Raw genomic sequence first — 25354 nt, 5'->3', positions numbered from 1 at the left:
GGGGTGCCTTTCTTTGACGCGTTTTGCAGAGCAGACCTGTAATTTCTTCATGTAACGGTTGAAAATTTCTAAGATGGAAAGAATGAAAAATGTATACTTCACTGATGCTAGTATCCTGTATGAGGTTGGAGCAGGGATTCAGAATGGTGCATGCTCAGATTCTTCTTTCTCCTTCTATGCAATTTGTTTAAGCTCAGTTATGTGTAAGGCAGGGAGAAAAAGGGATATGTCCTAACTTTTATGTTACATTGTACAGTACATTTTCATTTGTATTTGTTTAAGATTTTGATCGCTGAGAGTCATTTTGTGAGCCAGTTCTCAAGCCAGTTTTCAGATCTTTAATCATAAGATTTCTATACCAAGTGATGGAGTAAATTACTGACCTGTTAGTTGAGTCATCATATTGATAAAATCATTTCTTAAGCTATTAGGAGGTCAAATCTTACTAATAATTAGTCTGTGGATCAGTTGTATTCTTACTGCTTCTGGTAGAAGAAGGGGTAGCAGTCTAAACCTGCACTTTCTGCCCTTCCATTGTCTCCTGGGGTGAATTTAGTTATTATACCTGCATGTTGGGTGATGTAAATTATGTCAAGTTCTGTGGGTGAGAGTGGGACCAATGGATAGACAGTGTCAGGATGCAGTGCAATTTTTTTATCTCTCTTCTTGCCTTCAACATACCCATTCACCACCCCCTTGACAGAACCCTGCTTTTGTCTTTTACACTGACATAGCTTCTTGTGGTTTAATTTGGGAAGATATACCACTTCCTAACTTCTGTTTCGGGGGGTAAGGATTGCATTGTATGCCCCATTGATCTCAGTGAGACTTTCTCATAAAAAAACACAGGGGATTGGGGCTGTTCTGGTCACTCAGGCAGAAAACAGGAATTTTGAGGAAAAGGGAAATTAGACATATGCAGCATTGGCTGTACGGGCACATCTTTAATTTTTCTGCAATTAGTAGTTGCCCATATGTTTACAGTGTAAACTTTATATAGTGTAAGTAATCCTGATAGGGAGATCATATATCTATGTGACCCAATCATATTCTATGTGTTTTGTAGTCTACTATGAAAAATGAATAAAGTGGGGTTTTTCATGTTAATCAGTTTCACAGAGAAATAAATGTTATTTTAGAAATGAGTGCATGTGGACATGTGCACATATCACAATCATCACAGTTTTAAAAAATTAACCAGAAAACAAAAATGGCCAATCTATAATAACTGATGACTTCAGAGGTATCATCAGAGGATTCTCTCTGTATAATTTTGCTTTCAAAACTTAAGAAAGCAAAATTTCTGCAGGCTTTTTTTTAAAGACCTGAATCCTCCCCACAAGAGAATGAGAATAGCTCCAAAGAAAGGGAGAAATGTTTTGTTGACCTCTTTGAAACACTTATCATAAATACAATTTTTAAATGTTTGTAGAATTTATTTAAACAACACCTTCCCTTAAGCAAAGAATCAGGAAATGGTGAAAAATTAGTATTACAGCAAAGTAGGTAGAGATGGGTCTTTGTAGCTACAGAGTACAGTAATTGGAGTGAAGCTACAAAGCAACTACAGATTAAGACAAAGCCAACCATGGTTGTATGCATTTCCCTATACTTTAGCACACATCTAAGCAGCATTTCGACATCCAACGTGTTCTAAAATGCCGGTATTCTCCCTGTGTTTATGCATATTTTGAAAGAAAACAAATACAGTTGGTGCCTTTAGCACCAGCAGATGCTGAAGAAAAATTGGGCTACTGAAGAAAAATTGGGCTACAACAGACCCAGGGCAGTCAAAAGGGTTAATCTGAAGCAGATTAAAAGTGTAACCTGCACAATGGTGTTTTTTACTGTAGAATCTAGGGGAAAACATGTTCCTTGTTTAAGCAAGCATATAAGCACGTTGTAATGCTTAAAAAATTGGTGTTGGGTTCTTGCTGAGCTTCTTCCACGTATGGGACGACAGGGGTGTATGTATTAATGTCCCCACTTGTGCAAAGCGTGCTTAGGAGGGTCACCATGGGCCAGGCCAGCCCCTTTCTGAGAATGTTAGAAATTAGCCAAGCACATTTTGCGACTGTTACAAGTCCATTTGCAGCCACATGGAGATTGCTGGATACTAGATTGGTGACTGGGGAAATCAAAATGTCACTTGAAGGATCTGGAATGTTTTCTTTAAATCTTGAATTTGTTTTATTCTGAATTGTTTTATCTGATGTTCCACTTTGAAATTTATTCTGAAACAATGTACGTAAAACAGTATAAATCACAGTACTAAAGTAATTTTAAAACTATAAACCCCATTTTTCTGTTATTTATATATGAATTTATTTGAAACTTTCTTGCCCTGCCCTTCTGACAATACTGTATTCTAGACCAGATTGAAAAACAGAATCAGTCATAATGAAAGGAAGTAAAATAAAGGAAACATGGACACTCGATGTTTAAGCAAAAATGATAAAAATGTTATGATTATTGACAGATTAAAGGCCACCAATTACAAAACCATTCCATAATTAAAATCCTATTAAAGGCTTATATTTTCATTGTGCCTTTTGATCCTTACTCCAAAGGAATAGCTGTAGCAACCTGGGGTTGTATCCAGTGCAGTGCCAGAAAATTTCCTCTTGTGGAATGGGACCTCCCCTTCCTTCTGTGTACCCCCAAAATTTGTTTCAGAGGGCTCTCCAATTCTCTCAAGCAGACTTTGAGGACACACAGGGGCTTGCTGGTGTGGCAGAAGAAGGAGGATAACTTACATTGTGCATTCAGAAGTCTGCTGAACAAATGAGACTGCAGTGTTGGATGCTACTCTTGTTTTTTTCAAAAGTAGGTCCAAGTGTCCTTTGAAAATGAGGCACATTTGCCATTTTTCAGTGGTTAATGTAGCTTTCTTTCTAGGATATGACCTTGTCTCTTAAGCCTAGATACTACTGTACTTCTCATCTTTTTTTGTTATAGGAACAGCAGCAATTTTGGTATCAACAGCATCTGCTTACTCTGCAGCAAAAGGCAAAAGCACATGCACTGGGACAGCAGCTGCCATCAGGTCTAGGAGTGGTAAATGATGCTCCTGAGCAGAGGCAAGAAGAAAGGGAAATACCCATTTCTGATGTGCTTTCTGACCCCCCTTTGCTTTCTGAGCCCAAATTACCGCAGCCCAAAGGTGATGACCTTCCTTTGTCATCTGTTGAGCCCAAGGTATGCTGTGCACAGAGGCGTCATTATGTGTTGTGTTCATTCTTTTGTCATTTCAGATTGTCTGGAAGGACTGGTTGGAAAAAATAGGGCCCTGGTGCAGTAGGCTTAGAACACAGGAATGATTTATGAGAACTTTTGCTGATCAGTTGTGGTTTACATGGCCCTGATACAAGCCTTAAAGACAACGGTCATTGGGTTCATGTGCTTTTCTTAACAAAGTATTGAAGATTTTTTAAAATACATTTCATAGCAAGTGTATAAATCTCCCTTGCATCTTCAGCATGGGTTGAGGAGAGAAATGTAAATGAATCAGAAATGAACTGCAAGCCCCTATAAAGATCTCTGTGGGATCCATTGTCCCTCTGTTGTGTAAATGGTGACCCTGTAGTAGAGCACATGTTTTGCTAGCAAATGGCTGGCCGTTTTGACGTCCAGTTCAGAATGTTTAGCATTTTGTCATGTGGAGCTTAATCATCTTGTGGAAATACTGTGTGCATTGGGGGATGTCTGTTTGTGGAGTGGAAAGTCTTAAAGAAGGTACTGCTATTCAAAGCTTCCTTTGGTTATCTTCATTACTTGAAGGTACCAAACGATAACACGGTATAATTATTTGTGCTTCTGTGTTGGCTTTGCGTTCAGGAAGAAGTTGCATTACATATTTCCAACACTGTAAAATAATAACATCTCCATATTAGGATCAAGCTTTAAGACCATAAGGGTTGCCATGCTGGAGCAAACCATAATTCACAGAGATAAGTCTAGTATTATTTATCCACTGTGGATCAGACAATGCTGGTGAGAGGCACCTTGTATTTCCTCCCCACCCTGCCTGGCAGCATCTCATACAAAGAGAGAGAGAGACTGACTGACTCTGTATCATGGATACTGTTTACTTGTCAAGAGACTTTCATAAGTTTGTTCTCCATGTATTAGTCTACTCCTTTTATAAAGTCATCTCAACCAGTGATTGTCTCTATTTCCTGAGTAGTTTCAGCCAGATTGGGTGCCACTAGTATGCATATAAGGTTAGAGTTTTTTGAACTCATACGCATCACATTTCACTTACATGGAATCTTATGTACTTGTATTTTAATCCTTATTTTCCATTTTGGATAAATTCTTTTTAAAGCTTTTCACAACTGCCTGGGATTTTACCATCCTAACTAATTAGGTGTCATCTACAGACGTAACTGCCACACTGTTCAATCGTATTGCAGATGAATTATTAATAATATAACCCAGCAAGCCCCTATAAAGATCTCTGTGGGATCCATTGTCCCTCTGTTGTGTAAATGGTGACTCCGTAGTAGAGCACATGTTTTGCTAGCAAGTGGTTGTATGTTCAATCTTTAGATAGGACTGAGAAACACTCCTGTCTAGAGGGGTTACTGTCACTCAGTGTAGACAGTACTGAGGTAGATAGACCAGTGTTCTGACTTGGTATAAAGCAACTTCCTATGTCCTTTCCTGCCCATTTTATCACTACGTCCTCGTCTTCCTTATTTTTTATCCTAATCTGTAAGAGTCTCTCCACTTATACATTGACCAAATGACTTAGCCAAAAACCTTTTGGTCATATGTAATATGTATCTTCAAAAGAAATGTAGAAAGTTAATATTTCCCTTTGTTGAAGCAATACTTTATCCTCTTTTAGTAAGACTTCTTCTTTTTATGTTTTATATGGAACTGAAATTGGGCTGGCAGGTCTGTAACTACCTGGGTGCCCTCTTTATATCAAAGCGCATTTTAGATAAGAAGGTTGACTTTAATACTAGTACATATTTAATTAACTGACCAACAATTTTGACCGATAGAAATAATAATTTTTGCAGTTTTGCTATAGTCCTTCAGTATTCTTTTTACACCTTTATCTTAAAAGTTTCTGCTACCTCCACTAGATGGTTATCTCTGTACAGTGTGTTCTGATCATATCATAATCTCAGTTGGTGAGTGCTGAGAGGACTGTAGTCAAAATGGGGCAGCTGAAAACTAAGATGGAGGTATTTTCATGCTCAAAGGTATCCAAAGATTACAGAGGTAGAAAAAAACTTTAGGAAAAAGAGCATAGATGGGTGGGAACTTTCCCAAAAACAGCCCAGTGAAGACTGAGCATGTTCAGTGATTGCAGAATGTTGAGTGGCATCTGTTAGGTTTAAACAAACATCTGAAAAGGGGAAGAATGGAGTGTCCCTGAAGGAGGGGGGGGACAGTTTAGAGACTGACCACTCCACATTGTAACATTCTGCTGTGAGTCTTAGTTTTGTTTAATATTTATTTTAATATCTTCAGTGTGTCTCTCAGGTTGTTGATTTTTGCTTGTTTTATTGTTGATTTGCATTCAGTTTGCCAGAGTTTGTTCTCTCCAGTTTAATAGGAATCCTCTTTGTTTTTGCAGATCTTTTTGTTTTAAATTAAGTATGACTGTGTTGAATTTGTTGTCAGTTTTCTGATCTTTTGAATGTTGAGTTTGACAGAGATTTGATCAGTGTTTCAAGCAGTTCTACAATCTTCTGCCAGTCCCAGGCAATTAGGATCCAAACTCTTTCTATCTAGAAATTTTGACTCTGCCATGACCTGTTACCCAGCCAGTTTAGGGGTGGTTGAAGTAACCCATTATTATTTCATCTTCTGTTTCAATTGCCTACCTAACTACCTTTTGCATTTAAAGATCACCATCAAAGTTTGGGATGGGGAGTGATATTAGCCCAGTTTGCATGTAGTGTTAAAAATAAATTCTGTTGCATGCTGCTCAGAAGTCCTCACTATGCTGATCCCCCACTTTTGACTGGTGTGCCAAGGAGGAAACAAAGCAGAGACTGGCATATGAACCAGCACTCGTAATTTGTCTGGAAATAAACCATGAGAGTAGGTTTATACATAATGCAAAGCCAGCTTCTGGTTTGTTTCCTCCCTGGTGCAATAAAGCTGTGAGCTGGGGAGCTGTGGTGTGGACTTTTAAACAGCATACACATTGTGCTAAACCATAGTTCATTTTAAACTATGGTTTAATATTAAGTGTGATTCAGGACAGTGTGTTCCTTATATTTTACTTACTCTTTTGGTGTGCTGTTCTCTACCCATAAGTTTGTTTTTCTATTTCTGAATTTTGGATTCGGTACCCCCACTGACACACAAAGCACCAACACCTCCTTTACATTCTATTCTGACCATTCTATGGATTTGATATGTTGTGATAGGCCAGTTATATTTCTGTATTTTTATTTTAAAATAGTAAGGAAGTGTACAACATAATGTGCAAATACAATAAAGCATAAAATACCATAAAATAATATGAAGATACAATGCGTCTCTGCTCTTTGATTGAAGCATTCAATGTATGTAGGATTTCTCCTACAGTTTCTGACAAGAGTGAGTTGTTATTTCTGGTTATTGGATTTAATTGCTAAGACTTAAAATGATTTACTACTTACAAGGGCAAGTGTTAGGCAAATAAATTCCTGGGCACATCACCAATTAATTACTTCATCAGCCATCATTAAAAGTAGTATGGTCCTAAAGTGATAATTTGACTACTCTGGAAGAGTTAAATATCCCCAGTAATCCTAAAGTCTTGGTCCAGCATCAGTTTGTTCTTTTTTTGGAACACTTCTATCTCATTTTATAGCCCCAAGGTAGGACGCGGTTGGCGCTCTGGTCTAAACCACTGTGCCTCTTGGGCTTGCCGATCAGAAGGCCCGCGATGGGGAGAAGCTCCCGTTTCTCAGTCCCAGCTCCTGTCAACCTAGCAGTTGGAAAGCACGCCAAAAAGTTCAAGTAGATAAATAGGTACCACTACAGCAGGAAGGTAAACTGCATTTCCGCTGCTCTAGTTTCGGTGTTCCATTGCACCAGAAGCGACTTAGTCATGCTGGCCACATGACCCAGAAAAACTGTCTGAGAACAAATTCCGACTTCCTTGGCCTGTAAAGCGAGATGAGTGCCGCAACCCCAGAGTCGTCTGCAACTGGACTTAACAGTCGGGTCCAGACTAATTTAGCTGTACTTAGACAATACTTTGATTACACTAAAATGAATGGGACTGTACTTCAACTAAAGTTCAACAAACTTAACAGCATAAAGCTAAACAGATCTACTTATTAGCTAGTTACATTGTTTTCAGTGGGTCTTATTTCTAGGCAAATGTGTTTAGGATTACAACCTTAGTTTGGGTCCAACTCTTGGTGTCCATATGGTGTTAAGGTTATTCAGTCAGGATTTTTGCCATCTTCCGTGGAATCAGAATTTGCCAACCAATTAGTTTAACTGAGGATGTCTGAGTTAAGTGAGTCCTTGCAGTGCATGAGATTCTTATGCTAACTGGTATAGGCTTGTGTTGGAGTAGCTGGGCATAGGAAGGAAGGAATTTCCTTCATGGGCATAAATCACCTGATGTGTGAGGTGTAAGGTCAAATGAGCCAGTTGCTGTGGTAATGGCCTTGGAGCTCTAGCTATATTGATGTGATTAATGTATGCTAGCTAGTTTCGTGTTGATGTTACTATTGCAGTTGAAGCCTTGGAATTAGAGCAACAGGGACACTCTGTATCTGTATATGAAAAGCCTGCAAACTGGAAGTTATTTTTCTGTTTGCTCAGTCTGTTACTTCTGAAACAGCAAAAGATCTGGACCTTACTGGCTCTGCTTCTGTGTACTGTAGTAACTTTTACTGTGAGCACAACCTAGATAATAATAATAATATATTTTTTATGTGTAACCCACCCTTCTGACTAGGTTGCCCCAGCCACTTTGTGTGGCTTCCAACAAATATAAAAGCATTGTGGGTGTGTCTTATTATCTCAGGTTACCAACAGTTTGTACTTACCCAAGTTTGTATCCGGCATAAGTCTTTAAGCTAAGCAATTACAGTTTTGTTAATATGCTATGCATAGATTTATTGGACAGAGTTACGTTTCAGCTATTTTCTATTGTAATCTAACTACAATTATTCTGGGTTATATGTGATGCCCTGGTGTCTTGTGGAGGCCACTCTCTTGTGAGCGAGGATTTATGGTTTGCAATCAGTAGACTTAAGTAACTAATTTATTTATTTCAGTAGGTCTACTCTGAATATGACTTAGGTGGAATCTACACACATATAAAAACTGTTCTGAAAATGCTTTTTTTTAAAGTGTTTTTAAAAATACATTGAATTTTCCATAAGGCTCACCATCGCCATATAGTGTCACATTGTATATTGCACTTGAAACATACTTAAAACATTTTATTTGTAACTGTATAGCTGAGTCCTTAGTTGTATATCATCCAGTGTCTTGCACAACAGATCATGGAATAGGGCAACTATCAGAATTTATTGCACTAGCATATCTCTTGATAGTGCAATAAATTCTGATAGTTGTAAAATACCTGTTTAGTTTTTATGTGTTCTGGCAACAAAAAGCAGTGCTCTTGGGAAGTAGTGATTAAGTAGTGGTTGTTGGATTGTTGTTGTTGTTGTTTTGTTTTGTTTTTTGTTTTTTTTTTCGGTAGGAGATTCTCACTAAAAATAAAAATCTGTATTTGAAAAGGAGGAACTGGGATAATCCTGCTCTGACTTGTGGTCAGATATACTTTCTACCATAGGCATGCAGTTACATTATGCTGTGCCTGGATTATTTAACTTGTTGAAGAAGGGGAGGATGGGACAAAACCCTCTGTATTTGCTTGCTTTCGGGCATGTACAACTACTTTCCCCAGTACTGACAATGATTAGAGCTGTATAACTGATGTGCTGTATGATTGAACAAGTTTTCTATTATTTGATATTTGCTTATTCCTCCAGTTGAGCATTGAACCACCAGAGGATCCTGAGGAAAGTTTGAGATTACAGCAGCTACAGGCGGCAGCCACACAATGGCAACAGCATCCACAGCAGCGAGTGGGTTTCCAGTATCAGAGAATAATGCAGCAGCATGCACAGTTGCAACAAATTCTACAGCGCTACCAACAGATCATACAGTTGTCACACTTGCCAGTGAGTCATTAAAGTAATATGATTTGATCCATATTTTTCCCACTTGAGTGAGATACTTAATACAATTTAATGGTGCTAACAGAGTTTAATGACTCTTCATGGTGGTCCACAGGTCAGCTTTGGCCTGTTAGAGGTCCCAGTTTGGCCCAGCAAGCTGTTCTTGGTAAAGCACAGCCTTCCGTCCCACCACATTGTATGTCACCTCAGGTGTGGAGCAGTTACCAAGGTGGCTCCAAATGAACAACTGGGAGAGTAAAGTGAGCTCCCGATTATTCTTTTGCTTTGAGCAAGGCATGCTTCAATCACCCATCAGCCGATCCTGATCTACCAGTGAGTGGTTAGATTGTGCCTTGCTCTAGGACTTGCACTGAAGCCCCTGCTGAAGTGGAGGGAGGGATCTCCATTTAAGCAGGGGTTTCAATGCAAACTCATTTGTGATGCTGGAGCAAGCCTCTTTGGAGCTGCTCTGGGGGTGCACCTTCAAAGAGCATCATCACCTTGACATCATTATGACTGATGGGCAAACTGCCAAATTTTGACCCGTGAGGCAGATACAGATCTGAACCATCAGACAAGAAAGTTCCCCAACTCTGATGTAGACCTTTGCCCATTGGCTACATGTTAACTTCTGAAAAAGCAGACAAGAAGCTAACATTTCAGTCTTGTTTTATGCTGTAACCTGCCCTGTAATAGTGAATCAATGAAGAGTAGGCAAGAAATTGAACCGAGAAGAAGAAAAGTAATATTTTATATTGAAGCATCTTCCTTGTGAGAAGAAAACTAAAAAATATGTTCACTAATCTAAATAGACTATGTAGAAATAATTTCCATTTTTTCAGTAGCTTTAATCATGCAATATATTTAGAGTCAGAGTGTAGAATCATTTTAGTTTGGTAGGGGGTGAATCTGTAATGTTAAACAAAAATAAAGTTCAAAGGCCCAAATCTATGGCTTCACCTTTAAAGCACAACAATTTCATGGAAGATGTTGGAAAGCATGAACAGTGTTCAGTGTACAGACCTGTGCTTTGCTATGCGACAAGTAAGATATGTTTGTGTCTAAAGCATTGTCGGTACATTGAATTAACTTAAAAGGTGTTCCTTACTACCTTTTCTTTCTGGCAGACAATGTCTTTGGATACGCAGCTACAGCATTATGAAGCACAGAACAAACAGTTCCAGCCACTTTACAAGGAGTGGGAACGTGAATTTCAGCAGTGGCAGGATCAAATTCAGGCCTACCCTCACAAAGACCAACTTCATGAGTGTGAGAAACAGTGGAAAATGTGGCAGGGACAGATGAAAGTCACTTACACCCACCTTCAGGAGAAAGTGAAGTCTCTTCGGAACATGAGCAGTCAGTATCCTGGGAGTGTAACTTTGCCGCCTGCATTTCCTGCATATTCTCAAACAGTACAAAGTGGTATGTCCGTTGGGCAGCCTCCTTTGCCCTCAGCTGCACTGCCTCCACCTTCCACTGGATTCTCTTCTGGCCCACAAAAGTCTGAAATGCCTATTTCAAAAGAATCTGGTCCTCAGAGCACCCAGAGCACTGAAACACCGAGGCCAAATTTGTACCCTACTCCTAGTTCTTTTAAAGTTACCGAGTCACTTCCCACTACCCAAAGTACAGAAATGCCCAGGCCAGGTCTCCTTCCTACTCCTACCGCAGCTTCTTTTTCATTTAAGGTAACTGAGTCTTCTACCACCTCACAGGCCTCAGAGACAACCAGGCCACCTCCATTTCCTTCTCCTGCCTCTTTCTCATTTAAAGAGTCGCTTCCCACTCCCCAGACTACGGAGATGGCCAAGCAAGGTCTGCTTCCTACCCCTACCGCTGCTTCTTTTTCATTTAAAGCAACTGAGTCTCCTGCCACGTCCCAGAACATGGAGGCAACCAGGCCACCTCTGCTTCCCACCCCTGCTTTCCCTTTTAAAGGTAATGATACACCCGTCATCACCCCGGCCATGGATACTGTCAGGCCAGGCCTGCTTCCCACCCCTTCTTCTGCTTCTTCCTTTTCATTTAAGGCCACGGTTTCTCCTGCCATGACCCACGCTACAATGGATGCAACCAGGCCACCTCTTCTTCCCACCCCTGCTTCCTTTTCTTTTAAAACTACTGATACATCTGCCACCCAGAATTACCACTCAAATGTGACATCATCTGCTAGCACTTCAGACCCAGGCAGTTCTTTTGCGCCTCTGGGCAAACAGGCAATGCCATTTGGTTCTGTTTCATCAGAACTAACTTCTGCTGAAGTAAAACCTCACTCTACAGTGTCCTTCTCATCTGCATCCACCACCAGCACCACTACTACCTATCAGAGCAGACCAGGGAGGTCAGCCGGGTTTCCTGATTCTGCCAGGGGACAGCACCATGAAGGTCCAAGGGTGTCAAGGTAGGTTTTCTTTCTGTCTCATTTTTGTATGGCAATGCTGTTTTGGATGATAGTACAGTAGAAACACTCTTAAATATTGTTATGTAATCCTGTGTGCTTTGCCAGTAGGACATGGTATTTCATGTGACTGTGCTCATTTAGTGGTTGTTGCCCAATGGTATCCCTGGCCTATTTTAATCTTATGCTTTACCATATTTTAACCTCATACGTTCTTCCAGAGTATTTCTTGAAATACCCAAAGCCAGTTATTTCTCTCTTTTTTCATTTTGTGTGTTGTTATTAGCTCTTTAATTGAATGTTCCAAAGGGAAAGGGGGAGCAGCTGGTGGTCCAGAACAAACCCAGTGATCAGATATTCAAGTAAATAGACCTTTAGTAGGAGGCTTCCCCATCTTCCTTATGTTTACAGAAGGTCACCATCTCATATGCTGCCAATTGTCATGTCCTCTGTCCATGATTATGGTGCACAGGGGTGGCAAGTGGACTCCTCCTTCCAATATTGAAGCATTAGGAATTTAGCCACCATGAGTGTCCTTAGAAACCAATAGAAGTGTCTGTTCTTTACTTGATAATTCTCTTGGTGAGGGGCAATGCTTGAACCAAATCTGTGGGAGCCTGTAGTACCAGTCCTCATAATGCTAATGAGGTTAAGTGCCAGAAGCTTTGTAGTCAAAACAGCTTCACTCACAAACAAGATGGAGGCATCCATATACTCGGGGGAAATGGAGAATTAAAAATAAAACTTACATGCAGAGTGTACTCAGGTGTGGGCTGCAGGGTGAAGGAAGGAGTAAATCCATGCACATCCCAGTATGGCAATTACTTTCCTCCATGGTGCATCAAATGCATCTTGGGGAAAAGCATGAGGGAGGTTGTCAGTGAAAAGGGAATTGGGGCCAGAGTTAAGCCCCTTCTCCCAGTCACTCAACTGCTGCTGTTCACAGGGCACTCAGGTCTGCTGCCGAATGTATAATTCTGGTCTCACAAAAAACAAACCAAAAGCAGAGTTTGTGCTTTTGTTCCTGCTGCTCTATTTAGTAATATCCCACTTTACACAAAATTAGCAACAGTTTATATATAGTTTTTTAAAAAAACAAAAAACCAACAACCAGCAGCTACCAAACAAAGCAAAAGTCTTCCTAAGTGAAATCATCTTCAGTGCCCACCTGAAAGCAGCAAAAGTGATTGCTCTGCAGGTGTCTTGTTTGCACACACACAAAAGAGATAAGAGGAAGATATTGTATTATAAATTGTTATTGTTTGTAACTCCAGTGTAATCTCAGTTGTCATCGTCAGTTTATAATTTAATAAATGCTTTAAAATTATGTTTTCTGAAGTGTGAGACTTCTAAGCTCTCTGGAGCCCAGAACTTGGTCAGACACTACTTCTTACACCTAAAAGGACAGGAAGTAAATCCCAGGCTCACACATACCTGTGCCTCAACCTCTATCTGCTTTTCCCAAAGGATGAAGACACCTGACTCAGTAGAATACTGCATGTGTCTACATCTTTCACCCCTTGAACCAAATAATGTGGTTCTTGAGTCTGACCCTTGACTCAGATATTCCTTTCTATCTAAGGAAGAGGTGGAGAAGATGAGCATAGATATGGGTGAATCCAATACTTGTTTCTGTCATGTTCCATTCGCATGCAGCAAATCTAATATTTTGGTTAATTTTGTGTATCGTTATTACTTAATGAGATTTTAATTTGGCAGCTGTTTTCAAGAGGATTTATGGAGTTGTTTTATATAAAAAAGTCTCACGAAATCTCTTACTTGAATAAAATGTCTCATTTCTAAATACACAGATTTGATGCACCACGAGGAAGAGACTTCGATAAATTTGAACCTGCAAGACAGCAAGGACCTCATTTTCAAGGGCAACGTTTCGATGGTCCAAGGCCAAGATTTCAAAATCAGCTTGTCGATGGATCTTCAGGCAAACAGGGGACAATCCCCCGGGGCCCAGCAGCAGCATTTTATACTTCCTCAGGCACTTCACAAATGCAGGCTTCCCAAGCAAGTGGACCACGGTGGCGGGGGCCTAGGCCTCCTTTGGGACAACAGAACCATCAGACAGAACATAAGGAATCTTTTACTGATATGAGCAATAATCAGACAGTGGCAAATAAATCTAAACCTAGACCAGATACAAAGGTTACTAGTTCTGTTCAGCCAGGTACAGTCATGTCTAAAGCACAGCAAAATTCATCCAGAAAAGAGGGCAGAGAAACAATGTCAGAAACAAAGAAACCAAGCTCTGCGGAGGCTGAACTGCAAACAGAAGAATCAAAAAAACCTCTTACTTCGGGTGTTCTCCATCAGACACCAGGTTCCACTGTTCCAGGGGGGAAGAAAATGTTACTACCAGCGCCAATGGGAAATAAAGAGTTGAATTCTGCAGAAAACAAACTGACTTCTTCTGAAAATAATCAGAGCAAAGAGCCATCTAAACTGGAAAGCCGGGAGAGGGGACAAATCAAGCTGGGAGATAACCAGGCCAAAGGGCCAGCAGGCAGGGGCAGGGGCCAGGGTAGAATGGAAGACAATAGAGGTAGGGGCCGAGGCCGATTTGATGATGCCAGAGGAAGGGGAGTACCAAACAGAGGTAGAGGTCTGACCAGAGATATGGGTGGCAGGGATCTAAACAGTGGGCCAGGAACCCACAACAGGATGCCAGAGGGCCAGTTGGGCAGTTGGGAATCTGGGGTGGGTGGACAGTCGAGCAACCAGGAAGGGGCATTGGAAAGGCAATCGAGAAGCCAAGACAGAGGGTTACCAGCTAGAGACAGGGAACCAGCTCCCCAGATGGGCAGCAGAGAGAGAGGCCATGCAGATTGCCGGGAAAAGGGCTTAGGCAGGCCACCCAGTAGTCAGGAAAGGGGACTGGACCGGCTGGCTGGTAACCGTGAAAGGGGACCAGGACGGCGACCTAGTAGCCGGGAGAGGGATATGCACAGACGTGACACAGGCCTTGGAGGTGGTATGGATAACTTGCCTCCATTTCGTGAAGAACCACCCAGGCCTCCATGGTCTTACGGAGAGGCAGGCATGGAAGAGGAGCGCTCATTTGAATACCAAGATATTCCTCCTCTAGAGCGCAGACGATTGGAGGATTGGGAAAGAGACAGATACTGGGTTGAGCGCGACCAGCGATACCATGATGATCCTCTTGATCCATATGAGAGAGATGACTTGTCAGCACACCGTCATCCATTGCCACCTCTTTCACCTCTTCCCCCTCTACCTCCTTTACCTCCAATATCTGCTGATCTTGATAGACGAGAACCATATTGGGATGAGTGGGAAAGGCCATTGGGGAGAGAGAGAGAGCTAGACAGAGATCTGGACAGGGTCCGAAGACCCTTGGATATGTATGATCGTGATTCAGAAAGAGACTGGGACAGAGATTACCTTAGACCACTGGGCGACAGAGATACGCTTGGTGATCTGGACATACCTCCTCTCCCACCTTTGCCACCCCTTCCTCCGCTTCCTCCTTTAGACAGATACCGTGAGGAGCGATGGCTGGAGGAGAGAGAGAGGGATTTCTACGACAGAGATTCCAGAGACCGGGGGGAGCTCAGAATTCGAGAGTATCCAGAGAGACATGACACATGGAGGGAACCATCTGATTTCCCACCCGACAGGGGTGATTGGGAAAGGGAAAGATTTTCAGATAGGTGGTATTCAGATGAAATCGACAGGTTCCCACGTTTAGATGATCGTCTGGATCCACCACCTCTGCCACCACGCTCATCTGAATTGCTGGGAGACGAGCCAAATTTAGCCTCTGAGCCGTCGTTGGGAGGTGTAATGGTCCTTAGTCAAAGGCAACATGAAATAATCCTGAAGGCTGCCCAAGAGCTAAAAATGCTACGGTGAGTTGGCGGCTGTTCTTGTTTATTTTGCTTTGGAAAAATGTTTCTTTTTCATCTCCCCTCTGCCTTGCATTCCCTCTTGAAAATTGCAAAAATACATATAATTAGGTGGTAAATAGCTTTGAACATTTTGGTCAGCTTAGATGATGGAAGGGTATGCAAGTTTAATAAGTCAAGGGTCTTTTGAGATAACTATGCATTAAACAGCACTTTTTATCAGTCTTAAACTAATGAAGTTAAAATAGGTGTTTTTTTAATGTTGAAGAACCTCCCATAGAATCAAGAACAGTTCTGCACATAGCATACCTATGCTAGAAAAAAGTCAGATAACATAGCTGGCGGTGATCACGCTTATCCTTAAAACTGAGTAGTAAATATTCAGGCAGGAGAACCTTGTTCATGCAGACCTGCAGTATTTTTAAGAAATTCAGAAAAGGGAGCCAATGAAAACAAAAGGTCCAGCATTGTCTATCAGTTCACATGAAGAAGTACAAAGTCCACTCACACTAATATTGCCTTAAAGGAGGGCACTTCACATTTTGTTGTGCTTGGTTTTAAGTTACTCTTGTGTAAATTTGTCAGGCAGTCATATTACACTGCACTCCATGGATACATCAAATCTAGATTTTCAAGCAGTGCATATGATGTGACATTTATAATTCTTGAGACAGGAACAAGTGCTAGAGCATGCAGAGGTCCCAGGTTCAATCCCTGGCATCTCTGGGCGGGGCTGGAAAACCCTGGAGAGCCACTGCCAGTCAGTACAAGGCAGCTTCCACTGATATGTAGAAAAATCTCTGTTGCTAGTTCCCCGTGGTCAACAGTGGTATGTTTTGCCATTTACTGAACTAGGAAAGTGGTCTGCAGGTGTCCTTTTGGAATATGTGAGAATTCTGATCACAAAGGCTTGAATTCTCTTAACACAAAAATGATATCCTCAGAAATTGCAATGAGATTTGAGCTGGTGTGAAAAAGAAATGTACCTTGGGAGCTAAATGCTCTCTGTGAAGGATCAAATGTTCGTTTTTGGCACTGAGAAAAGTGTTACATTTTGTTGGAAACATTTGTGTTTTATAAGTCTGCCCTGCTTGTCAAATGACAGCCTAAAGTGGCTAACGGTACTATAGTAAAACAATATAGCAACAAATCAAAATGCACTAAAAAGAATCAACTGAAGCAGAAAAAACCTGCCAAAACCCTAAAATTCCAAACTGCCAAGCAAAACGAGATGAAAAATATTTAAGGGCAGATCAGTTCCATAAAATTCAAGTTGTAGTACAATAAAATATTATATAAGAAACAATAAGAACACAATTTAGAAGCATACATAATATTTCACAGTGCATTACAATTGTGACAATAGGCAGAACAATAATTAAGTGGTCCAGCAAGATGCTCAGCAATTTTCAAGTGCTCCAGGTGGATTGGGGTGTAAAGTTTTGGAAATACTAGTCTAAATGTTTTACAAAGTAGCCAATTTTTAGTTTGTTGCTTAAAATTCACTAGCTTCTCAGCCTGGCAGGCCTCCTTAGAGAGGGCGTTCCACAGTGTTGGTGCCACAGATGAACATAAGTAAATGTGGTGGTTCTTAAAATCTTGTTTAAGACAAATGCATGTACTTTTTGTGGTTTTTAAAAGAACATTTAAGATGAATAATATGATTTTTTGACTGCAGAGAACAGAAAGAACATATGAAGAAGATGAATGAATTTGTTCCTGAACTGTCAACACAGGAAATTCCTAGACCACAAATTGCTAGGAAGGATAACTTTCAGGTAAATTAAGTCTTGCTATGGAAAATATTGTGCGAGTGTGGAAAATACTGTGCGAGTGTGACTTTACTGTGATGCACATGTTTTTTGTTTATGTCTTTTTAAAAATGGTTTTTAAATGGAAACAGATGTCAAAGAGATAAATAATTACCTGACATTCAGAAGACATCTTAAGGCAGCCCTGTTCAGGGAAGTTTTTAATATGTAATGCTGTACTGTTTTTAACACTGATTGGGAGCCGCCCAGAGTGGCTGGGGAAACTCAGCCAGATGGGCCGGGTATAAATAATAAAATAATAATAATAATAATAATAATAATAATAATAATAATAATAATAATAATATTATTATTATTATTATTACTTATGCTTGAGCTTGCTTCCCCACCCCTCCAGACTAGTTACCAGTCATTATGGCTGTGCTCTGTATCTATGATCGGAGGCAGCAGTGGTTCTGCAGCAGGTCTTTCTTGAGAATGAGGCATCATTATGAAGAAATCAGATCTTCATCCTCGTAACTCTCACTGTGATTCCAGTGCACCTTTCCTGCAAATTTCAGGAGACAAGGGAACGTCTAGGAGCAGGGTCTCCCAAAGATGTACTGGATTTGGACTATATAGGACTTTAGGAAATCACCATCATTTTGAATTCGGCTGGGCCACTTCGTTTCTACTGGTGGCAAGTTTTCCACTGCATTAAAGGGTGGCCCCACATAGAGCATGCTAGAGCAGCTGATCCCTGAGATTATCAAAACATGGATGGGAGTTACTGGGTGCCTGTCAAATGTAGCTAAGAAAAAGCACTCCTTATTAACTGAGGGCTGGATTGAACATTTGTAAATTTCTCTATTCAGAGAAATCTCAAAGACACAACCATGTGGAGGAAGTAATGACTTACCACTGCTTCATGGCAAGCAAAACAACACTTTTATAATATTTATCACATATCACCACCAGGTAGCCGCAACTTTATCTGTAGCTGTGTTTTGTCATATTTTGTTTTCACTGCTATGGCTGCTCCACATTTGGGTGATTTACAAAACTTGACCTGGCCACAAAAGAACTTTAGATGAGAAGGCGCATTGGGCAACTGGGATTGCTAAGGCAGCAACAGACACAAGTTGTATACAAATTCCTTATGATAAGTTTCAATATTGTAAATTCCATGTAACCACCTTAAAAAAAAGAACTAGCCTTTTCTTTGAACCCTTTCATCGATGTTGTACCCCAAAAGGCCTGTTTTAAGTATCAAAGTACACATTTGCTATGACAGTATCTGACAACATTTTTAAAATTGCTGTTAATTTCATGTACCTTTTATTTTAAAATATCCTTTTATTTAGGCCTCTTCTGAAATGCACGCTGAGATACCAATAGAGGAGCAATCTATTAAGCCTACGCCAGCTGTAATAGTAAAGCCACCCGTCATGTTTCGGAAAGCTGCCCCAACAGCCAAGCCAGGCGCTGCACTTGCAAAGCCATCTGTCCCAGCAACAAAGGGCCCCCTCCCATCGGTAAAAATGCCTGGTCCACCAACAAAGCCAAGTACTCCAATTCCCATTTCAGCTGCAGCAGCCTCTCAAGGTCCAGCTGCTATGGTCAAATCATCACCTGCCATGAGCCAAGAACGTTGGGATGAGGATTCTTTCCAGGGACTTTGGGATAGCAGTGAAGATAAAGGGTTAAAATCAGAGAATGACTTACCTGCATCAGATCTTTCATTACCTTCATCGACAGTCGCAACTTCCTTTGGGTCAGGTATAGCACAACTTTCCAAGCCACCAATTATTCATCAGACTGTTGACTACGGGCATGGACACGGCCATGGGCAAGGTGAATACTGTTTATCTTAATAATGCTAATTAACAGAATGATTATGCCTGTAGCATATAAAAAAAATAGCCAATACAATTCTCATCAGAGGAGTGTGCTGGTCTACATTCTGTGCATTAAAAATGGACCCTTTAGGGCATTTTTACGTTGATAATTTAATAGAGAAATTTTTGTTAGGTCTGATTCCCTGATCCTTAAATCGTCTAGCCTGTCTATGAACTAGAATGAGAAAGAGCTCTTGTTTTATTCCTTCCTATACAGAATATGATCTAGAGTATTTGTGTTATGAGATGGCTAATCAGTAGAAATAACAAATAATACTTTGGGCCTTATGCAGATAAATAATAAACTGCCAATTTGCAGCCTCTATAACTGCCATTGTTCAGTCTGAACTTGCCATTTTACTGCAAGAATATGATGTAAAGGAGAAGATATTGGTAACATTGGTTGTTACCTAGGTATTCATAAACTGATTGTATGTCTGAATGGTTCACAAAACCTAATAAGCACCTTCCGTGTAAGGAATAGCTAAAACATTTCAGGCTAAAATGTTTAGAGAAAAGATAACATGGTGGAGGTTCATAAAAATATGAACAGTGTGGAAACAGAATACTGGACTGGTTTGACATTGGAATGATTGAGGGAGGCAGTTCTGCTTTTTTAATGCTTTTGTTATGTTATGTTGAAACATACACTGTTGTGTCAGGTTGCTGCTATATCAAAACACGCCAGTTCCTCCTTGCAGCAAGATTTGATTAAGTGGGGGACCCACTAATCAAAACCAGTTTTGTGATTTTTTGTGCGTTTCTACTTAAGGTTCCTTATTGGCATCTGTTATTTTTTTTTTGGAAACAAAACAATTAGCCATCAATAAATTACAGCATTGCTAGTTTTTCTCCCTGTGGTATTTTTCTCATGAGAGCTTTAGCTGGGGAATGCCTGTTTTTAATTTAATTACAGCTTTGTAAGTAATGCACAGTACCACATTGTGGCAAATGCTGTTTGATGACGAAGCAATTTATACAGCTCTTCTTTAAAACAAAAAAGGCAGCTGTTTCCTGTTATTGTCCCTCGAGCTAATGTCTTTGTTGAAGAAATGACACTTATTGGTTGGCTGATTTAGTTTGGCTTAATTTATTTTTAGTTGCCTTTCTACACCAAGTTGTGCCCACCCAACCAAATTATAAGAGGCATCCACTTATTTTCAGACTACAAAACATTAATGGGGCAGGATGGAGAGAAGCAGTATTCAAAACATATTGGTACATTCAAATAGGACAAAAACCAACAATTCAGCAAAGAGAATAAATTCAGTACTGCAAAAGAATTAAGCTGGACTTAAATACATTACAGAACAAAACAAAAAAAAGTTAACTGACAATAAAGTTCCTGTTCTTGGCTCTAGTCTTACTGCACTCCAAGGGCTTAATAAATGCAGTTCAGAGTGGGAGGAGTCTCCTCACCAGGCTAGATGGCTTGCAGCCGACTACCATCATCATTCCTCCTGCAGAGATTGACAAAAGCCAAAGGGAAATGTTGGGGAGGGCAGGGATGGTAAATCTTCTTCCCCAGCCTCCAAATGTTCAAGCTGCTGGTGATGGTCTGAATGCATTTATTCAAAGATGGTATCTGGGGCAATATCTCTTAATTTTATTATTGCTAATTTGTATTTGACAGATATAACCAGTAGTAAAGGTGGACAAATTCCTTATGGGGAGCGTATAACTCTGCGTCCAGAAGCTCCTCATGAGAGGCAGCCCTTTTCAAAAGGTGGGTGTACTTTGGTGTCTCTGAGACGTCTCTTTTAAGTAGAAGGCAGGCATCAGTTTGATATTTGGTAGGTTCCTTGTTAAAACATACACACATTCCACCTCCTTTTTAAAGCAATATGGCTTTCACCATGTCTTGAATTCTTGTAAATACTCAAAAGAGTTGTTCTAGATACTATGGAGAACAACAGCCGTCCCCATTCCCAACCTGATGTGCTCCAGATGTTTTCATCTATAATTCCTATTGGCCATGGTTGTTGGGGCACCAGGTTGAGGATGGCTGATGTAGACTGAGGTGGTAGAATTCAAGACTGTACCAGACTGAAGGTAGGGTGGAATGCCCCCTCATATAAAAAGCTCCCTATACGTAGAAAACTAGCACGTTGGGGAAGAGAGATTTAGAATAGCCTTCTCCTTGTTGTTTGTGTTTTGTCTTGAATGGCGTGTTTAAAATGAAGGAGCATCCAAACATGCAATCCCTAGCTGTCGTCAAGTAGTTCAACCCAAGAAATCTGCTACTTGATGCGTCTACCCCATTCTGCGATCCTGTGGAATAACTCTTGAAATTATTTTGACTTCATTTTCCAGAACACCCAGGCCAACGGGAGCGATATCTCAAGGAAAGAGATGCTTATTTTGAGCGGCAAAATAACGTCAATATTGATCACAGAGACTTCAGGCGAGAGAGAGAGCCATACAGGGACCGTATTTCTGGAGAACATGAACGGGAAAGATTGGACAAAGAACGCTATCAACGAGATGACAGGTATGTAATATAGGAGGAATAAGTTGGAATCAGAAGTGTGTCTTCATACAGGTTGCAGTGCTGAGTTTTTGAACTGTCACTTCTCTTTTTGATTTTTGTACACGTGAGTATCATGTTCTACTTCCGCACTCAGAGGGAGTATGCATACCAGTTGCTGGGAATCACAAGTGAAGTGAGCACTGTTCTACTCATGTCCTGCTTGTGAGCTGAAGCCTTGTGAGCATGTGCCATGGCAGGACAGACATTTAAAATTTTCTTCCCCTCTTGGTTGAAAGGTGTATATTGGTTGAAAGGTGTACGGCTGAGATTGTAACTGTTTCATACAGGGATATATTACTTGGGGTGGGCTTAATAAAGGATAGTCATTGCATCCAGCAGCAAAGTATAGGATTGGCCAGAAATTGGTTTATCAGAGAATCTCATGTACATTTTGTTAAATGTGTAATATTCAAAGAAATCATGCAGTTTGTGTTACCATATGCTGTCTTCATTTAGCAGGCCATCTCCTTCAAGAGCTCAGTCCTATCGTGACAAAGACCATTCAAACTCAAGACGGGGAGGATTTGAAAGACAATCATATGACAGAAAACCTGACCGTCCACCTTATGATCATGGGCCTCCGATGTTTGGAGGTATAAATCTTCAACCTTGAAGAAATATTAGAATATTGAGGTCTCAGAATGAATTTGGGAATATGAACTTGCTTAGTTGTTCCTTATAATTAAGGATAAAAGTATTATCAGTGATTGAAGTTTTATTTATATATTTGACCCTCCTTGGTTTAAAGAGAGGGGTTTTAAGAATAATCATATTTGCATTCCAATGTAATGGAACTTTTTTATGTGAAGCACCCCAGGAATTTGATTGAAGGGCAGTATAGCTACATCTATAATAAATAAAGAACTGTGTTCGGTCTGTCTGATTATTAATATCAGTAAGACCCAACTTCTGACTATTGGCCAGGCTAGTGTGGAATCATAGGAGTTTGAGTCCAACAACATCAGAAGACCACAGGTTCCCCTTCCCTGCAATAACTATGAAGTTTGAGACTCAGTATTTTCAATATCCGAAGCCTTTGCATGTGCTGAATAGATACTGGGCTGCATCCAGTACACTGCTTTGCTCATGCAGTAAACTTCCTCTTGTGCAACAGAACTTCCCTCACCTCTTCTCCCCTGCAGTCTTCCCATGCACCCTCAAATTCTGCTATAGGGATTGGGGGACCCTCTGGAGAAGATTTTGGGGGTGCACAATGAAAGGAGAGAAAGGTGAAGTCCTGTTACACAAGTAGAACTCTTTTCACCCAACATTAGATACAGTCCATTATAATTATATACATTGCAATCCTATGCATGTTTACTAAAAAGTAAGTCCCACTGAGTTCATTGTGACTTGTAGCTACGTGCATGTAGAATTGCAGCCGTTGTCCTATATACAAGGATATGAATAATCTATCTCATTCTTATACAGTGGTACCTCAGGTTACATACGCTTCAGGTTACAGACTCCACTAACCCAGAAATAGTGCTTCAGGTTAAGAACTTTGCTTCAGGATGAGAACAGAAATCATGTTCCGGCGGCGCAGTGGCAGCAGGAGGCCCCATTAGCTAAAGTGGTGCTTCAGGTTAAGAACAGTTTCAGGTTAATTATGGACCTCCAGAACGAATTAAGTACTTAACCCGAGGTACCACTGTAGTAAGACTTTAATGCAGATAGACTCTTAGGTTTCTTCATTCATGAATCACCCAATGTGGTTATCACATGTACAAAGCAGGTGCTGCACATTAAGCATTTCTTGATTTTATTTATCTATCCCCCCCCCAAAAAAAAGGATTATGCAAAGTTGTAATTGGAAATTGTGCTACACATGGTAATAGAAAATTCTTATGCCTTTCAATGTGTGTTTTTTTGGCATTTGCTTTCCTAATTAGACCCTTGCATGTTCTTAGATAAACGTTCCAATTCAAGCAATATATCTGTTATTCAGTACATATGAGAACACACCTTAATTTATCCTATTTCTGAGAGATTTATTTTCTCATAATCATTTCTGTTGTTTGTCCTTGTGGCTAAAATCAAAGGAGCACATTTTTTCTCCTGAAACAAATGTTAATTAACTTTCCTAAACCACTGAAGAAGTCAGTATCAAAGTCTGTAGCTTGAAGGGAAAATATTATTCATTCATTTTTATTGCACTATGCCATCTTTTGGGGTTCTCCTTTGTTTTTGTTCCAGTTCAGAAACTTCACTTTAAAATAAATGAATGAAATGTACAGACTAATGAGTAAATTGCCCACAAAGCATATTCGAAACAGTAGTGGAAGTCTCTTAGGAACTAATGGTCTCTTAATTCAGTGCATAATTTTAGTTATTTTTTTCCTCTCTCTTGTGTGAACTTCGTATTAAGGTGATCGCAGAAATTACCCTGAAGAAAGAATGCCCATTTCTGCTCCATCATTACCCCGACAACCACCACCTGCCCCTCGTGTAGAGAGGAAACCAGAATCTAAAAATGTGGATGATATACTGAAGCCACCTGGAAGGGAGAGTAGACCAGAGAGGGTGAGTAGTGTGAATGTGGCTTTCTAATCTTAAGCAACAAAATGCATGAGAAATAGACACTTCAGCTAATGTTTATGTAATGTGTAATCTCCCCAGACAGATTCCCATGCCTTTCAAAGTTTGACTGAATATGGATGCAGTTCTGCTCTCCAAGCTCGGCCAGATCTCCCTCCCCTTGCTTGCTACCCAGTGAGGGTGAAAGCAGTCCCCACACAGGGCCTGCCATGTCTGAGTAGCAAGCAAGAAAAGGAGTTGACTGGTCTACCATTACCATTCCTCATGCTGCGAAATGTGGTGCCTGGCTGATTCTGTGGTTGCAAAATGTTTCTCTCAGCAGCTCCCAGTGAGAGAACAGTGAAGTTGTTACAATAAAGAAGTGTAAACCACCTTGGGTGCCTTGGCAGAAAGGCGGTGTTTAAATGCAATGAATATGTAAATAATAACACAATTAATTTATGCTGTCTTTGTTTTAGATTGTCATTATCATGAGAGGATTGCCAGGCAGTGGAAAGACTCATGTTGCTAAGCTTATCAGGGTGAGTGAATAACCAGCAGCTTTCTTTGGCATCTTCAGTCTTCACTGAAGAGTGGAACGCGCTTGCATTTTGGTCCCAGCTGTCTGAGTGCACAGTTTCCTTTATTTAATCATTCAGAGCTCTAAAATATATAGTGGCTGGATTGACTTGAAATGAAGAGGGGAAAACAGAATTCCCTCTTACTAACTGTGAGGGGGTGCTGTATGTTCTGAGTTGAAGCACTTGCACCATAAATGCAGGCTATTTATTGTGTGTTTCCTTCCCAGGATAAAGAAGTTGAATGTGGAGGAGCTGCACCCAGAGTGCTCAGCCTGGACGACTATTTTATCACTGAAATAGAGAAAGAAGAGAGAGACCCTGATACAAAGAAAAGAGTTAAAAAGAAGGTACTTCATTTCAGTTGTTGATTAACTCATTGTGTTAGATCCATAGAGTCCTACCTGACTACAGAAAGGATCCTTCTGTTTGTGGAAGGCACTAAGATCCCGCAGATATTCTCCATAGATGAAGGGGAAAGGTGATTTTTCAACTCTTTGCCCTTCCTCCCAATCCTCTGGAACATATTTTCTTAGGACACAGGGGACTGTAGGGGGGAGGAATAATTGGTTTTTTAAAAAACACAAAAAAGCCATCTTCCTCCAGCACATGTCTGGATCCAACTTTTGCAACA

General features: G+C 40.5%; 1 protein-coding gene across 4 annotated transcripts in view; it reads left to right on the top strand.

The window, feature by feature from the left end:
- The window catches only part of YLPM1 (YLP motif containing 1), a 53449-nt gene that overhangs the window by 2499 nt on the left and 25596 nt on the right, over positions 1-25354 (top strand). For 2 of the 4 annotated variants that reach the window (XM_053379364.1, XM_053379381.1), the window contains exons 2-13: positions 2959-3198; positions 8976-9167; positions 10292-11568; positions 13377-15449; positions 17125-17224; positions 18562-19051; positions 20729-20821; positions 21409-21586; positions 22082-22218; positions 23994-24148; positions 24622-24684; positions 24951-25070. In XM_053379364.1, the coding sequence (XP_053235339.1) occupies positions 2959-3198; positions 8976-9167; positions 10292-11568; positions 13377-15449; positions 17125-17224; positions 18562-19051; positions 20729-20821; positions 21409-21586; positions 22082-22218; positions 23994-24148; positions 24622-24684; positions 24951-25070 (5118 nt within the window). The remainder of the gene's footprint in view (positions 1-2958; positions 3199-8975; positions 9168-10291; positions 11569-13376; positions 15450-17124; positions 17225-18561; positions 19052-20728; positions 20822-21408; positions 21587-22081; positions 22219-23993; positions 24149-24621; positions 24685-24950; positions 25071-25354) is intronic. The other 2 variants (XM_053379372.1, XM_053379389.1) reach the window with 2 other exon arrangements.

The sequence above is a fragment of the Podarcis raffonei genome, chromosome 1 (genome assembly GCF_027172205.1).
Source record: "Podarcis raffonei isolate rPodRaf1 chromosome 1, rPodRaf1.pri, whole genome shotgun sequence".
NCBI classification, from domain to species: domain Eukaryota; kingdom Metazoa; phylum Chordata; class Lepidosauria; order Squamata; family Lacertidae; genus Podarcis; species Podarcis raffonei.
This window is presented reverse-complemented; position numbering and strand designations above follow the sequence as displayed.